This window comes from Balaenoptera borealis (assembly GCF_965194805.1).
Source record: "Balaenoptera borealis genome assembly, chromosome: X".
Taxonomy (NCBI): domain Eukaryota; kingdom Metazoa; phylum Chordata; class Mammalia; order Artiodactyla; family Balaenopteridae; genus Balaenoptera; species Balaenoptera borealis.
Genome location: NC_138881.1, coordinates 97,632,372 through 97,648,901, shown reverse-complemented (window position 1 = coordinate 97,648,901; position 16,530 = coordinate 97,632,372). Strand labels below are relative to the sequence as shown.

At 34.9% G+C, this 16,530-nt stretch overlaps 2 protein-coding genes and 1 long non-coding RNA gene across 5 annotated transcripts in view; 2 read left to right on the top strand and 1 right to left on the bottom strand.

Moving 5' to 3' along the window:
* Positions 1-7,291, top strand: part of LRCH2 (leucine rich repeats and calponin homology domain containing 2) — a 91,995-nt gene extending 84,704 nt beyond the window's left edge. For both annotated transcript variants that reach the window (XM_082377125.1, XM_082377126.1), the window contains one exon: positions 4,261-7,291. In XM_082377125.1, coding sequence (XP_082233251.1) covers positions 4,261-4,380 — 120 coding nt within the window. In that variant the 3' untranslated portion in view covers positions 4,381-7,291. The remainder of the gene's footprint in view (positions 1-4,260) is intronic.
* Positions 1-16,530, bottom strand: part of LUZP4 (leucine zipper protein 4) — a 389,928-nt gene that overhangs the window by 170,555 nt on the left and 202,843 nt on the right. The gene's annotated exons all lie outside the window — the stretch shown is intronic.
* LOC309620815 overlaps positions 1-16,530 on the top strand; it is a 333,501-nt gene that overhangs the window by 163,503 nt on the left and 153,468 nt on the right. The gene's annotated exons all lie outside the window — the stretch shown is intronic.

The window sequence follows — 16,530 nt, the reverse complement described above, 5'->3', positions numbered from 1 at the left end:
CTCTCTGGATGTGCCACCTCTGCCCTTCCGTGCAGGTCCAGTTAATTTTTATACATGTTGAAAAGTATGGATTGAAGTTATCTTTTTTTAGGCCTGGGATTGGGAACACACATTGTTTTTTTTTTTAAACATTATTATTGAGATATAATTACCATACCATAAAATTCACCCATTTACAGTGTATAATTCAGTGGTTTTTAGTATAGTCACAGAGTCGGGCAGCAGTCTAAGTGTAGAATATTTTTATCACCCGAGAAAGAAACCTGTTACCTGTTAACAGTCCCTCTCCTGTTCTATCTCTATGAATTTTCCTATTCTGGACATCACATATTAATGACATCATATGTTATGGGGTCTTTTGTGTCTGGCTTCTTTCATTTAGCATCATACTCTCAGGGTTCATCCATGTTTTAGCATAAAGCAGTACAGACATACCCAGTTTTATTGCACTTCACTTTATTGTGCTTCACAGATACTGCATTTTTTACGAATTGAAGGTTTGTGGCAACCCTGCATTGTCAGATGATGATTAGCATTTTTTAGCAAGAAAGTATTTTTTAATTAAGGTTTTTTTTAAGACATAATGTTATTGCACACTAATAGACTACAGTATAATGTAAACATAACTTTTATATTCACTAGGAAACAAAAGATCATGTGACTTACTTTATTGTAATATTTGCTTTATTTGGTGATCTAGAACTAGAGTCTCTATCTCTGAAATATGGCTCTACTTCATTTTTTAGGGCTCTATGTATATACCACAGTTTGTTTACCATTCATCAGTTGATGGATATTAGGGCTGTTTCCACTCATTGTTTATTATGAATAATGCTGCTATGAACATTCATGAACACGTTTTTGTTTGAAAACATTTTAATTCTCTTAGTTAACTAGGTTATATGGTAGTTTATATGGTTGCTCTATGCTGGATTATATGGTAGCTCTGTTTATCTTTCTGAGGAACCGCTAAGTTATTTTCCGATTTACATTACCGCCAGCAATGCATGAGGTTTCTAATTTCTCTGCATACTCACCAACAATTATTATTGTCTACCTTTTTGATTCTAGTCATCCTAGTGGGTCTGAAGTGGTCTCATTGTGGGTTTTTTTTTTTTTTAATTTATTTATTTATTTGGCTGCACTGGGTCTTAGTTGCGGCATGCAGGATCTAGTTCCCTGACCGGGGATCGAACCCGGGTCCCCTGCATTGGGAGCACGGAGTCTTACCCGCTGGACCACCAGGGAAGTCCCATTGTGGGTTTTTTTTTTAAATAAATTTATTTATTTATTTATTTATTTATTTTTGGGTGTGTTGGGTCTTCGTTTCTGTACGAGGGCTTTCTCTAGTTGCGGCAAGTGGGGGCCACTCTTCATCACAGTACGCGGGCCTCTCACTGTCGCGGCCTCTCTTGTTGCGGAGCACAGGCTCCAGATGCACAGGCTCATTCGTTGTGGCTCACGGGCCCAGTTGCTCCGCGGCATGTGGGATCTTCCCAGACCAGGGCTCGAACTCGTGTCCCCTGCATTGGCAGGCAGATTCTCAAGCACTGCGCCACCAGGGAAGCCCCCCATTGTGGTTTTAATTAGCATTTCCTTAATGATTAATGATGTTGGGCATCTTTTTGTGTGCCTATTGACTGTTTGTATATATTCTTTGGAGAAATGTCTTTTCAAATACTGTGCTCATTTGTTAATTGAATTAGTCACCTTTTTATTATTAAGTTCTTTATATATTCCAGATACAAGTTCCTTATGAGATATGTGATTCTAGTTTGCTGTGAGTTCTTACCACAAATGGATGTTGAATTTTGTCAAGTGCTTTTTCTACATCTACTGAGTTAACGTATTTTTTCTTTCACAGCATTGTGAATTACATTGATTGATTTTCAGATATTAACTGAAACCTGGACTGCTGGGATAAACCCCACTTAGTCATGATGGATTTTGTTGTTTTTATTTTTATATTGTTGGATTCAATTTGCTAAAATTTTGTTTAGCCCTTTTGCATCTATGTTAGTGGGGTTATTAGTCTTCTGTTTTCTTTCTTTTAATGGTTTTGCCTGGTTTTGGTGTCAAGTAATGCTGACCTCATGGAACATGTTAGGAAGTATTCCCTGCTCTTTACTTTTCTTGAAGATTTTGGGTAGAATTGCTATTATTTCTTTATTAAATATTTAGTCAAATTCATTATTGAACCCTGAAGCCATCTAGGCAAGGGGTTTTCTTTGTGGGAAAGTTTTTAACTACAATTCAATTTCTTTAATAGATATAGGGCTATTCTAGTTTTCTATTTCTTCTTGTATGAGCTTTGGTATACTGTGTCTTTCAAAGAATTTGTCTGTTTCATCTGGTTTGTCAAACTGATTGTTATAATGTTGTTTATAATGTCCCCCTTATTATCATTTTAGTATTTGTAGACTCTCTTGTGGTGTCACTTCTTTTATTCCTGATATTGGTAATTATTGTATTTTCTCTCTTTTTTGTGATTAATCTAGCTAGGGATTTATGAATTTTAAAAAATTTTCTCAATGAAGTAATGTTTGGTTTCATTGATTTTTTTTTTGCTATTATTTTCTGTTTTTTAATTTTATTGTTTTCCTCTCTCATCTTCATTATTTCCTTCTTTATGCTTACCCTTGGTTTAATTTGCTTTTCTTTTTCTAGTTTCTAAGATGAGAGCTGAGGTCATTGATTTGAAACCTGTTTTTCTTTTCTAATATATACTTTAGTGGTTTTTTGAATAAATAAGCAAAATATTAGGAGGGCAACAAATGTTGCAGTGAAAATGGAGTGAGAAGATAGTTTTTGAGAACTATTGATAAATGAGATATTATCAGTAGTATTTGGTGATTGACTTACGGGAGTAAGGAAGAAAGAGACTATTATGATTCCCAGGTTTATGTTGAGAGAGATTGAATAGTGTATTACTCACTGAGGTATAGAATACAGAGGAGAAGTTAATTTAGTAAGAAGTAGTTCTGTTGTGGACATATTGATTTTGATATGTCTTTTGGATATCCATTTGGCTGTATCAAGTTGATATTTGTATCTGGAGCTCAATAGAGAGATCTTGGCAGGAAATAAAGATTTGAAAGTCATCAGGATGGAAAATATAGTTGTTACTATTTGGGAATAAGGGCCCTGTCTTGCCAAGGCTTCCAATGTTTCTAGAAACACTGAATTAAAAAAAAAAAAGTAATGTTTCTAGATTTGTAAAACACTGTGCTAGCTAACTAAAACAAATTATGGACCAGATGGGACCTGTAGATGGTCTGTTTGCCACCCAATGTATCCATTACTAGCTTATTTTCCTGAGATGAGCGAGTGTCCCAGCTGAAGCAGTAGACTTCATTGTTTCTTCAAAAATGCTACCAAATTTATTTGATGTTGTGCACATGCATGCAGACCTTCAGTTAAAAGTCTTGTAGTTTTGATGAGGCTTTGAGAATACCAAGGAGAGGATATAGTTTGAAAAGAGAAGAGGGTGAAGACAGAACCCTTGGAAACATTAAGATTGTTAGAAGAGGATCAGTGAAGGCTAATGAAACCTAATGCAAAGTTGTCTCTGAACCCTCTTTCTCATAGAGTTGTGAAGATCAAATGACACACGTGATGACTTAGAAGAGCAGGCAGTTGTTATTTATTAAATTCTGGACTATTGGAACTAAGAAGCAACACATCACTAGAAGCTGGAGGGAAGTAACCTTAAGACAAAAAAAAGTACTGAAGTGCTGTATACATCACAGACCATGGAACCTCAGAACTGATAGAAAGAACCAGAGTGGCTAGTTTTGTATAGGACTGAACAGTTTACAAAGTGGTTCCGTATATAGACTGTTCTGTTTGTTTCTCACATAGTTCCATTTTCAGGATGAAAAAACAGAGTCTCAGGGAATTTTAGTACCTTTAGTACTTCATATGGCCCTTAGGTCCCTTGGCTGGAAATGTAGTGCTCTTTCTGCTGTAGCACGAAAGCTTAGGGAACATTTAGCACCACCGTCTCACTTTAAAATATTTGCTTATTGTGTGGATCAGATCAACTTCAGGTCAAAACACAACCTGTAAAATAGAATTCCATACCATAAAAATGTATTGAAACAGACATTTTAAAATTAGATTTTAATTTAATTAGAATTGTGTACTTTTTACTTGAAGTTTCATAAAAAGCATGTTTTAAAAACCCAGTTCTGACTTTTTCAGGTTTTGCTACACTATTAAAAAGCAAATGTTCAGATATCATTTGTTTTGTTTTTTCAGGAAAGACTCTGTTTGCCTCATCATATTTTGGAAGAAAGAGGTCTTGTGAAAGTTGGTGTCACAGTTCAGGCTCTTCTTGAATTACCTACAACCAAGGCATCTCAGCTTTCTACGGCTTGATATAACATTTAAAAATCATAAGTGTCTAGTTTCATTTATTTGAAGTGATTTCAAATATCTCAAATTTATGAATAAGGATGTCTAATCAAAAATAATTTTATTAGATCAAGCCTTAGGTTTAAGAAATATTATGTTAAAACATTAAAATTCAATTTTGCATTGCCCAAACTTCTTTTGGGGGAAAACTGGATCAACTTAATAAGAGTTTTTGATAAATTCAAATTCTCTTTTTACTAAGTCAGCTGATAACCTTGATTATTTTTCAATAATCAGATTAATACTAAATTTAAAATGTGGTTTCAATTCAATAATCACATTAGGTTTAATTTTTTTTTATCATAGCATACTGGTGAACATGTGGATAAGGTAATCATTTTTTACCAATTTAAAACAATTCTATATTTGAGTTATTTAATATGCTTGTAATTCTAGTTTATACATAATTTCTTCAATCTTTGGTCTTAGTTTTCTAGAAAAAAAGTGAGTAGAAATTATAGAACTCTGGCTTTATATTGAATTCTTTTAGGATTATAGGTTGGTGCCAAAATATTTTCAGTTGTACTGTAGATTGTTTACATGTGAAGTGCCTGTGTAATTGATGGCTCATATAGTCTTAAGCATTTTTGCAATTTCTTTTTATGTATTAATGGAATCAATGGAATTTTAAAATATTTTAGTAGATTTTGTAAGTTCAGTAATATGTGAGGATAAATGTGCCTCACATTGTGACATTTGTGTTTTTTTATTTAGTCCATTGCAGTTTTCGTAAATTGGTTATTTCATGTTGTCAGAAAAACAATGTTAATATGCTTAATTTATGCTATTTAATTTTGCAAAACTTAATCATCTTTTAAAATGTATTATTTGAAGAGTATTTTATTTCTGTATTGAAAATGTTACACAAAGCAGTAAGATTTTTGCGAATTAGCAGAGTACTTAATTGTCAAGGACATTTTGATAAAACTGCCAAAGTTTGGATTTATATCTTGACTTTCAGGAACGTTATTACATCAGTGTGCTGCCTTTGGTTACATTCAGATTCAGAGAGCAGCAATTGAGGAATAGGTTTTTATTAGAAAATATGTCCATTTGTGGATCCTGTAAATCTTAACTGATCCTCAACATGATGTTGAAATAAACACAAACCATTCTATAAATCTTTTCATAAGTATACTGTTACATAAAGTCCTTGTTTAATTTAGAGATGGATAAATTTGCGTTGGTAGTAGTGCAGGAATTTTTCAAAACCATTACTGTGATGAATAACTCAGTTTGCTATAGAAAAACCTTAGTATAATTACTTTTGTAATAGTCAAGCAAGTATCATATCTTAAATATGTGATTATTTGCACTTGTTACCTCTTAATATGGATGCAACTTATTAAAAATGTTGGCCTGGGTATTTCAAAGGTATATATAAAAGGTAAAAACTATCGTGCCAAATGGTATAGTAAGGGCTGGTTTAGGAACAACTCTACTTTTTTTGATCAGTCGGCATGAAGCCATATAATTAAGTTTTGGCTTTAGGATACAGATATGTTCTTTACATTCCCCAAGGGTCAAATTGAAGCTTTTAAAGAATTAAAGCTTCTTATGACTAAAAGGTTTAAAAATTAAATTATTAGTAATTTATTACTTTAAATATTTGAGCTAATTAGTTATTATTTTTCAGTTGGATCTTAAAAAACGGAATTGACATAATCAATCTCTCTAGTGAAAACTTGGGTAATAAAGGTAAGAATTGACAAATACCTTAGTTGTTAGTTTTTAATGTAAAAATTTGACAGTGTTACAAATAAAGTGATCATTAAAAGCTACAGCAATCATTCATACTGCTTTCATAGTTATCATGCTGTAGGATTCCTCTTGTTAATCAATCTAGATGTTAATTATTTTACAAGTATTTTCATGTTTCATATCATTGAAATATTAGTGAAATTATAGGCCATTTCCTTATTGCATTTCACTTACTTGTCAATTAATTATTACTTTAAAGAGAAAATACACCAGAACCTTTGTAGCATTCTTTACTGCAAAGCAAAATTCCATTTAAGATGGGTCTATCTGAGGTCCATACCATGGCAGTTTATTTACTGTAGTGGCAAAAGGCAACATCACCTCTATGGCAGTTTCACAGCATAGTCCCCAAGCACACATTATACCAAGGCTCTGATGTATTTCTTTTAGTATTTTTGAGTAAGTGTAAAATTTATTCTAAATGGTCTTTATGGTTATTATATATTTACTTCATCAGTTATTGAATTGAGAATAACTATCATTATTTGAATTGGATTTGTGATTTGAAGAAGGTTAAATAATCAAACTAAAATATTTTATTAGGACCTAAAACATGCAGTAGATAGCTGCTTCTGCTAAATTTTATTCCTGTATCGCACAAGAAAGAGGTGATGTCAGATATGTTAGAATTGAAGTAAGGAGTAAAAATACATTACCGTTTGTTTAATAATTATCTTTACAGAATGCTAGTTTATTGACTTTTCTAACTGAATTTTTTGAAGAATTCAGAAATGTTTGTATTGGTCACAGATCTATCATGATTGATTTTCTGATGCATTTAAAAATAAATGGAACATTAAATGTATATTACTGATGCAAACTGTGGATAAAGTTGAACAAAAAAATTAAAGTCTGAGATTTCTTTTCTCCCTTTCTACCTCTTCTCTTAACATCACAGCATTCATTTTTTGTAGGTATTTGATAGCTTGTGTCTATGTTCTCTAGTATGGAAAAATAGACTTCGAGAGGATATTCAAAGTAAGTTGAGTCTAGATTTTCTTTACGTCATGATATTTTTAGTAGACAATGTTTTCTTTAAAAGAACAATGATTTCCTCAGATATCTTCACAAAATGATGTCACCTTAATTTAAGATAGACTGTATATAACATAAATGTCAGATAAACCTTTACATAAAATAAAAGGTAGGGCACGCCCTTCTGGCCTGCAGAGTTTCTGCTGAAAAATCAGCTGATAACCTTATGGGGATTCCTTTGTATGTTATTTGTTGCTTTTCCCTTGTTACTTTTCATGTTTTTTCTTTACCTTTAATTTTTGTCAATTTGATTACTTTGTGTCTCGGTGTGTTCCTCCTTGGGTTAATCCTGTATGGGAGTCTCTGCACTTCCTGTCATTTAAAGTTAGGAATAGATTGATTTTTACTGTGCCCCATTAATATGCATCAAGTAGCTACCTAAGTAGATGAGAAATGCATTAGGTATGTACATAAAGAGAAATAGATTTTTCAGTTAGCAAATTGAATTTTCTAGAACTTTGTTGTTCAGATATCTCAATCACTTCTATTGCAAAGAAATACGAAGTAATGCTGTATAATTTATAAAGTAGTAATTAAAATTATACCTTAGAGCAGTGATTCTTTTCTTTTATTGTATAAGTTTCAGGTATACAGCATTATAATTCGACATCTGTATATATACACTACAAAGTGATCACCACCACAAGCCTAGTTACCATCCATCACCATACAGTTTACCCTCTTCACCTGTTTTGCCCTTCCCCAACCCCCTTCCCCTCTGGTAACCACTAGTCTGATCTCTGTATCAGTTTGTTTTTGTTTTATTTTCTTTGTTTGTTTGTTTGTTTTTTAGATTTCACTTATCATAATACCTTCAAGGTCCATCCATGTTCTTGCAAATGGCAGAATTTCATTCTCTTTTATGCCTGAGTAGTATTTCATTGTGTATATAAACCATATCTTCTTTATCCATTCATCCATCATGGGTGCTTAGTTTATTTCCTTATCTTGGCTATTGTAAATAATGTTGCAATGAACATAGGGGTGCATATATATTTTCAAGTTAGTGTTTTTGTGTTCTTTAGATAAATACCCAGAAGTGGAATAGCTGGGTCATATGGTAGCTCTTTTCTTAATTTTTTGAGGAATTTCCATACTGTTTCCATAGTGGCTGCATCAATGTACTATCCCACCAACAGTGTACAAGGGTTCCCTTTTCTCCACATCCTCACCAACACTTGTTATTTCTTGTCTTTTCAATAATAGCCATTCTAAAAGGGAGGTGATATCTCACTGTGGTTTTGATATGCATTTCCCTAATAATTAGTGATGTTGAACATTTTTTCATGTACTTGTTGGCCATTTGTATGTCTCCTTTGGAAAAATGTCTATTTAGATCCTCTGCACATTTTTAATTCAGTTTTGTTTTTGTTATTGTTGTTGAGTTATATGAGCTCTTTATATATTTTGGATATTAACCCCTTATCAGATTTGTGATTTGCAAATATCTTCTCCCATTCAGCAGGTTGCCATTTTGTTTTGATTATGGTTTCCTTTGCTGTGTGGAAGCTTTTTAGTTTGATGTAGTCTCATTTGTTTATTTTTGCTTTTGTTTCCCTTACCTGGAGTCACATCCACAAAAACATCGCTAAGGCTGATGTCAATGAGGTTATCACTTATTAAAATTTATCATTTTTCCTGCTCATATTTTGCAAGCTAATTTTTAAAATTTACCTCTCAGTACTACATTTGTCATTGAATATTCATTTCTGCTAGTTGGTCCCAACAATCATGTTTCTTTGAAAAGTAATTCTGTTTATTTTGAATGATTGTACATTACATTTGCATGGAGAAAGTTAATATATCCATTCCACAGATTTGTAAAATAGTCTATGTAGAAAATGGTATATTTCCTAAAATTTTATATTTTTCTGAAATAATTTATTTCGAAAGCAATTAACTTTGAAATCTTTCTCTGTGTTAAGTTTTAGAATAATTCATGTTAGTTTAAATGTAATGTTTTTATGTTTATGGTTCTATTGTAGATATAACATTAATATAACTCAAGTTCTGGTAATTTTGGCCTATAGAAATGTTAATCAAAAGTATTTTTTAAAACAAATTATAAAGTACTAGGAAATTTTTCACTATTTTCTATACTCATTTCTAGGTGCTTTTGATATTATTTGAAAATCTTATTGGTAATATTTATATCAGTAGGGATCTAATTTTTTAACTGATCTTTTATTTATTTGACTTGTCAGTTATTTCCAAATTGTTTTTTCTTTCTTTCTATGGCAAAGTTGCAAGTGATAAATGCAAATGGAAATGTTTTTCTTTCCGCTAGATCTTTTCATAAACCAAGGTGTCTCTTTAAAACTGCTTCTGTACTTTCAGCCTGGTTAATCTGCAGGAATGAAAGAAGAAACTACCACAAATGATCCTGTTTTGCCCTTAGGCCTAGACCCACGTGTTTTCTAGCCAGACTTGATAAAATAAGGTTTTGTTGATAAAGGGATAAGGTAGGACTCTAAATAGTAAGATCTAATATTTAGTGAGTTCTTACTATGTGCATAGCATTGTACTGAATGCTTTCAAGCATTATGTAATGTAATTCTCAGAATAACCCTATGAGATGGGTACTGTAATTATCCTAGTTTTACAGATGAGGAAAATTAGACCAGAGGTTAAGTGATTTACCCAAGTTTACCCATTTCATAGGTGGAAAATCTAGGATTCTAATTCTATCCAACATCAAAGAAACTTTATTTTACCACATCACCTGCAGGAAATAAAGTTCTTTAGTCCTCCTAAGGAATTAATTGTTATGAATCCTTCACTTGCTTATTTTTGTAGTTTAGACTATATTTTTTCTGTGGCATATGTATATATCTTTTCTGTATAGGCCTACACAAAATATTAGTCCATATACATGTTTGCATTTTAATTATTTTTCTTGTATTGGAGAAATTTGATGAGAAATTTGAAATAATAACAGGCACCGTGGCATGTCTCAACACTTGAGTTTTAAATCACTCAGGAAATACTGAGTATCTATTACTTGCCAAGCATTGTGTCCTGGGTGCCAGGTATGCACTGGTGAATAAGACAGATACCTATACCTTGAAGGGGCTCACAATCACAGTATTCTATATAGAGTGCCTTAAGAGTTCTGTTTTCTAAGCCTTCTGTGACTCTTAGAAATATAAAGACAGAGTTTATCACTTACTATTTGATTTATACCTCAGCCTACTCTTAAAAATAATATGACAATTTGCAATAAAAGTAATCAATAAAAAACTCTCATGTATCCAGTTAATAGAGAATAAGAGCCAAGTAATGAATGGGATGGTAGAACAATTATAGATAGAAAATCCAGACTCAAGTCAGTTACTATAGTTTTATTCAAAACTTAGCTCTGAGCCTCCTGCCAGATAAGAAAATACATGAATATATCAAGATTGTTGTTTCCTTAGGCTTTGGAGATCAGTCAACACTGCATTCACTGAACCTTAAGTGTAGTAATCTCTGTTATGTATTGAGCACAGGCTTTGCAGGACAGACCCTTTAATTCCCAGTTCCTTTAGTAACTGTGGAACTTTTTTTGTTTGTTTGTTTTTGTTTTTGTTTTTTTTTTAGCTGTGGAACTTTGTATGTGCTAACTTCTCTTGTCTGTGTGGCTACTGCATAGAGTTGAGTAGATGAAATGGGAATTGTGTAGATTGCCTACCACAGCACCTCATGCAAAGTAGGTTTCCTCCATTTGGATATTAAACATGTAGATAAAGATTTTGTTGTGAAAATTATTATATCCTAATTCAGATGGAAACCTTATATTGGTTGGCCACAGGATTACCTGTAGGTAGGTACCAAAATTCCTTTATGAATGAGTATCATCTATTTGAAAGTCTAACAATTGCTCAGTTGAAATTCCAGATACCCATCATAAAGCAGAAGAGATGGCTTTAAGCCAGGAGTTACTAATTATCTTCCTTAGCAACAAATTGAGTTTAATACAGTTCCTACAGATCACTTGAATTTTGAGCTGGAATGCTATCTCAGTGAGCCAACCAGAAGTAATTTATATCCTTTCTTCAAATTTATTCCCACAGTCTCTCAGTTGATTAGTCTGTTTTATACTTCATTGAAAATAGAAACCATCAACTGGGCACTCTATAATCTTTCCACTTGTTATCTTAGCTGCCCTTACACCTATTAGATTATTCAATACTGTTACAGTGGAAGATGTGTCTTTCTACTTATCAAAGACCACATATTCTCTGGGATAAAAAACCCTCTTTTGTACTTCACTTTTTTGGTTGATAATTCTTCGTGCATTTTTTATTTCTTCCTCTCTACCTTAATTATTACCATCGACATAAAAGCATATGCTACTTTCATTTGAAAACAACCATAATACTCCCAGCAACTGACCTTTTTTCTGCTTGGCTACAAACCCAGATCTCTTAGAAGAGTACTCTATGCTGTCTCCACTTCCTCACCTTTCACTCATTCTTCAATCCACCCTGTTCTAGCTTCTTACCTGATCTCTTCACTGTCGTTGATTGCTTTTATCAAAATTACCATGATTTCCATATTGCAACATAATGTCAGTTCTTTGTTCCCATCTGTTTTGATCTTTCACCTGCTTTCCTCATAGTTGGCCCCTCCCTCCTTGAAACATTGTCCTCTCTCACCTCTTTATAACATTATATTCTTCCAGTTTGCCTTCTATCCTCCTGGCTGCTCCAGCCCTACTTCCAAATGAATGGTTCTCAAACTTTAGTGTACTTTAAAATAGCTTTGAAAGCTTGTTAAAATGCAGATTCTTGGACTTCATTCTCCCAAGTTCTTTTTTAACACCTCTGAATTAAGCCTAAGAATCTATAGCTTTAACCAGTACCCCAAAAGGTTATGATGTAGATGGCTCATGAATCTCTGTTTTGAAAACCTTTGCTCCTTACGTCTCATTCCTGTGCCTCCCTTCTGTCTACACTTTGTCCTTTGGAGAGCTAATCCATTCCTATCTATATGTCAATGCTTCTCAGCCCTAACTGCATAAAGAATCACCTAGAGAGCTTTTGAAAAATGTTAATGCCCATTCCAGACCAATTAAATCAGAAATTCTGGAGATGGAACCTGGGCTTTAGTATTTTTAAAAGCTTCCCACGTTATTCCCATTTGTAGCCAGGGTTGAGAACTACTGTTCTACAGATGTATAACTTTTATCTTTAGCTCAACCCTTTCCACAGAGTTTCATATGTATGTATTCAATTGCCTACTTAACTGTATCTCAGATGTCTCAATCCTAGAATGACCAATAAAGAACTATTTATTCTGCACCCTGGCCTCAAACACATTCATACCCATAGAAGTATAAATGTTAATATCATCGACTGAGTTGCTTATGACAGGAAAGAGGGGGTCATCTTCAATTTTTTTAACCTTATTTTTCATGTCCAAGTCATTAATAAGACTTGTCACTTTTACTTTTTAGAATACATATCAACTTTGTCTCATGCTTTCCATCTCCACTGCCAGGACTGTAGCCCAAGCCACCATCATCCCTTGTCTGGACTGCTGCAGTAGACTCCTAACTGGCTTCCACACTTGCTTCTCCAGTTCACACTCCGTGTTGCAAACTCAACTGACCCATTAAAGCCATAAATTATCATGTCATCCCCGTACTTAAAACATCTCACTTATAATAAACCCTGGGTTACCTCTCCAACATCAACTCCACTACCTCTCTTCTTACAACTCCCCATGCTCCAGCCACATGGGTCTCCTTTCTGTTCATTGATCTCACGAGTGTATCAGGGCCTTTGTATGCTGCCTGAAATGCAGTTTCCCCATGGCTGCTTCTTATTATTCAGCTTGAAAGTCTCCTCCTCAGAAAGTTCTCCCTTATTATTTTATAACATAACACCCTGTTTATTTCTTTCATAGTACTTCTCAATGTGACATTTTATTTTATGTGTTAATAATACTTCCCTGTTAGACTGTAAGATTCATTAAAGCAGGGATCTCTTTAATATGTCTTGTTCATTACTGTATCTTTAGCTGGTAACACAGTGCCTGGCAGCTAGTAGGAACTCAATACAAACTTGAGTTATGAATAAATCAATTTAAATAATATCCCCAGATAACTAAATGAAATGACTCTGTGAACCTCTCCTCCCTACTCACTGAACTTGACAAATCCCAAGTCATCATTTAGGTGCCGGATTTCTTAGGGCTCCCTTTGTCAACTGCCCCCCCCATTAGTTTAAGCTCCTTTTTACACATTCTCATACATGATGTTAAAAATTATTTCCCTAGTATTTGTTCAGTCAATGAATTATATATCAAAATAATCTAAGACTATATCAAGTTACTTAGAGATGGGGTCACTCTTACCTATTCCAATTTCAAGATAGTTTCACAATAAAGGCTGTGAAGAAATATTAAATCCTGGGAACTATATCTAGATCATATAGCATAGTTCATAGATGACTCCAATCTATATATTCACAGGTCAAAAGTTTTTCATTAAATTATGTAAAATTCTTATGTAGTTAAGTCCTCAATTGCGTGAAAATAGGGAGTTAAGTAATAGTTAAAAGGAGGCCATTTGTGTTTTTTAAAGAGCATTTTTGAGAGACAGGGAGAGAAAGGAGGGAGGAGGAGAGGACAATTTTGAGGAGATATTTAGAAAATTGATGAATTGTAATCTTGGAGAGAGAAGGCTTTAAGAAATGGGATAAACGGTACTTTGATCCCATCCTGCCTAACTTATGTCTGAGAATTTAGAGTAAAATGTTTTCCAAAGATTGGAATTTCCAATGATTCAAATAATTCTTATGACAGATCTTCCTAGCATTTTTAAACTTTAGCACAAAGTTTTAAAGGATTTCAACTTTAAACTTAAAGTAGTTAATAAAATAATCTGTAACTGGTAGAATGATTAGTTTTCTCATAGGGAGAATTCTGGAATCTGTAAAACATAGGGCTTATAAACCTAGGAGAAATAGCTCCCAGTCTCCATTAGGCACTGGTGTCTGTCACTGAATGAGATCAAGGGAAATGTAATCACAGTAATGATAAGTAGAAAAGGAATAATTACTAATAATTTTTGTCATTTGATTAAAAATGTGAGTGAGCTCCTGTCTTGACCTATCTGACAGATTATCCATCATATGACAAGATTAAGTTGTGATTAGATATATATGATCGAGCATGCATCTACATGTTTGTTTTTTTTTAAATTTGGAAGCTTGGAAAGACATCAAAGAAGTATTTTGTTCACTTCTTTTCATTAAAATAATACACTCTACAAGCAATTGACAATAGATACTCTATTCAAAAATATTAACCAATGGTAGCACATAGAGTTTGCAGGTGCTGTAATAAAAGTTGTGAGATTGTAAGGGGGCTGATTTGCTTATTGCAAATAGTAGTGCCAAAGCAGAAATATTACTTGGCCTTGTACTGTAGTTATATTTAAAATGCCCTATATTTAACATGCTTTTTAAATGTGTTGTGATTGGGGACATATTATTATTATTATGTTTTTATAAAGACAGTTTCTGTAGAAAAGGAAAGATTATTGGTCAGAGTAGATCTGTTTTGATTACAGGGACATACTTGAGAGGCAGAGACTTTAAGATTGCAACACAATGGCAATAGTCATTTATTTTTCTTCATATTGAGCGTATGTTTTCTCAACACCACCTTCTAAATAATCCATAATTTTTCCTTTGATTTGTGGTGCCACTTTTATCATATTTCAAATTCTCATATGTATGTGTATCTATCTCTGAGCTCTCTATTTTGTTCTATAGGTCTATTTGTTGAAACAATATTAGTTTTTTAAAAAGTAAAAATGGGTACTTAAAAATCACTTATGCTCCCTGGATTCAGCACTCAAGCAGGCCATGCTAACAGAGCAATGCAATTAACCTTTCCTATAAATTAAATGTGCAAATGTTCTGTGGAGCACTTGCTTAGAATAATTTTCTATCATTTGCAGAATGTGGTAGAAAAATTTTCTACCAATGACTAGGTGGTTTGAAGATTCATTACAGGAGGACCTTCAAGATGGTGGAGGAATAAGACGTGGAGATCACCTTCCTCCCCACACATACATCAAAAACACATCTACATGTGGAACAACTCCTACAGAACGCCTACTGAACGCTGGCAGAAGACCTCTGACTTCCCAAAAGGCAAGAAACTCCCCATGTACCTGGGTAGGGCAAAAGAAAAAAGAAAAAACAGAGACAAAAGAATAGGGATGGGACCTGCACGTCTGGGAGGGAGCTGTGAAAGAGGAAAAGTTTCCACACACTAGGAAGCCCCTTCACTGGCAGAGACAGGGGGTGGGTGGGGGGAAGCTTCGGAGCCACGGAGGAGAGCACAGGAACAGGGGTGCAGAGGGCAAAGCGGAGAGATTCCCGCACAGAGGATCGGTGGCGACCAGCACTCACCAGCCCGAGAGGCTTGTCTGCTCACCCGTTGGTCTGGGTGGGGGCTGGGAGCTGACAATCGGACGTCAGAGGTCAGATCCCAGGGAGAGGACTGGGGTTGACTGCATGAACACAGCCTGAAGGGGGCTAGTGCGCCACAGCTAACCGGGAGGGAATCCGGGAAAAAGTCTGGAACTGCCTAACAGTCAAGAGACCACTGTTTCGGGGTGCGCGAGGAGAGGGGATTCAGAGTACCGCCTAAACAGGCTGCAGAGATGGGCGTGAGCCGTGGCTATCAGCGTGGACATCAGAGACAGGCATGAAATGCTAACGCTGCTGCTGCAGCCACCAAGAATCCTGTGTGCAAGCACTGGTTACTATCCACACCTCCCCTCCCGGGAGCCTGTGCAGCCCACCACTGCCAGGGTCCCGTGATCCAGGGACAACTTCCCCGGGAAAACACAGGGAATACCTCAGGCTGTTGCAGTGTCATGCTGGCCTTTGCCACCGCAGGCTTGCCCTGCATTCCGTACCCCTTCCTCCTCACCGGCCTGAGTGAGCCAGAGTCCCCTAATCAGCTGCTCCTTTAACCCCCTGCTGTCTGGGTGAAGAAAAGATGCCAGAGGGCGACCTGCATGCAGAGGCGGGGCCAAATCCAAAGCTGAACCCCAGGAGCTGTGCAAACAAAAAAGAGAACGGGAAATTTCTCCATGCAGCCTCAAAAGCAGTGGATTAAAACCCCACAATCAACTTGATGTACCCTGCATCTGTGGTATAACTGAATAGACAATGAATCATCCCAAAATTGAGGTGGTGGACTTTGGGAGCAACTGTAGACTTGGGGTTTGTTGTATGCGACTGACTAGTTTCTGATTTTTATGGTTATCCTAGTTTAGATTTTACCGCTTGTTATCATTGGTGGATTTGTTTA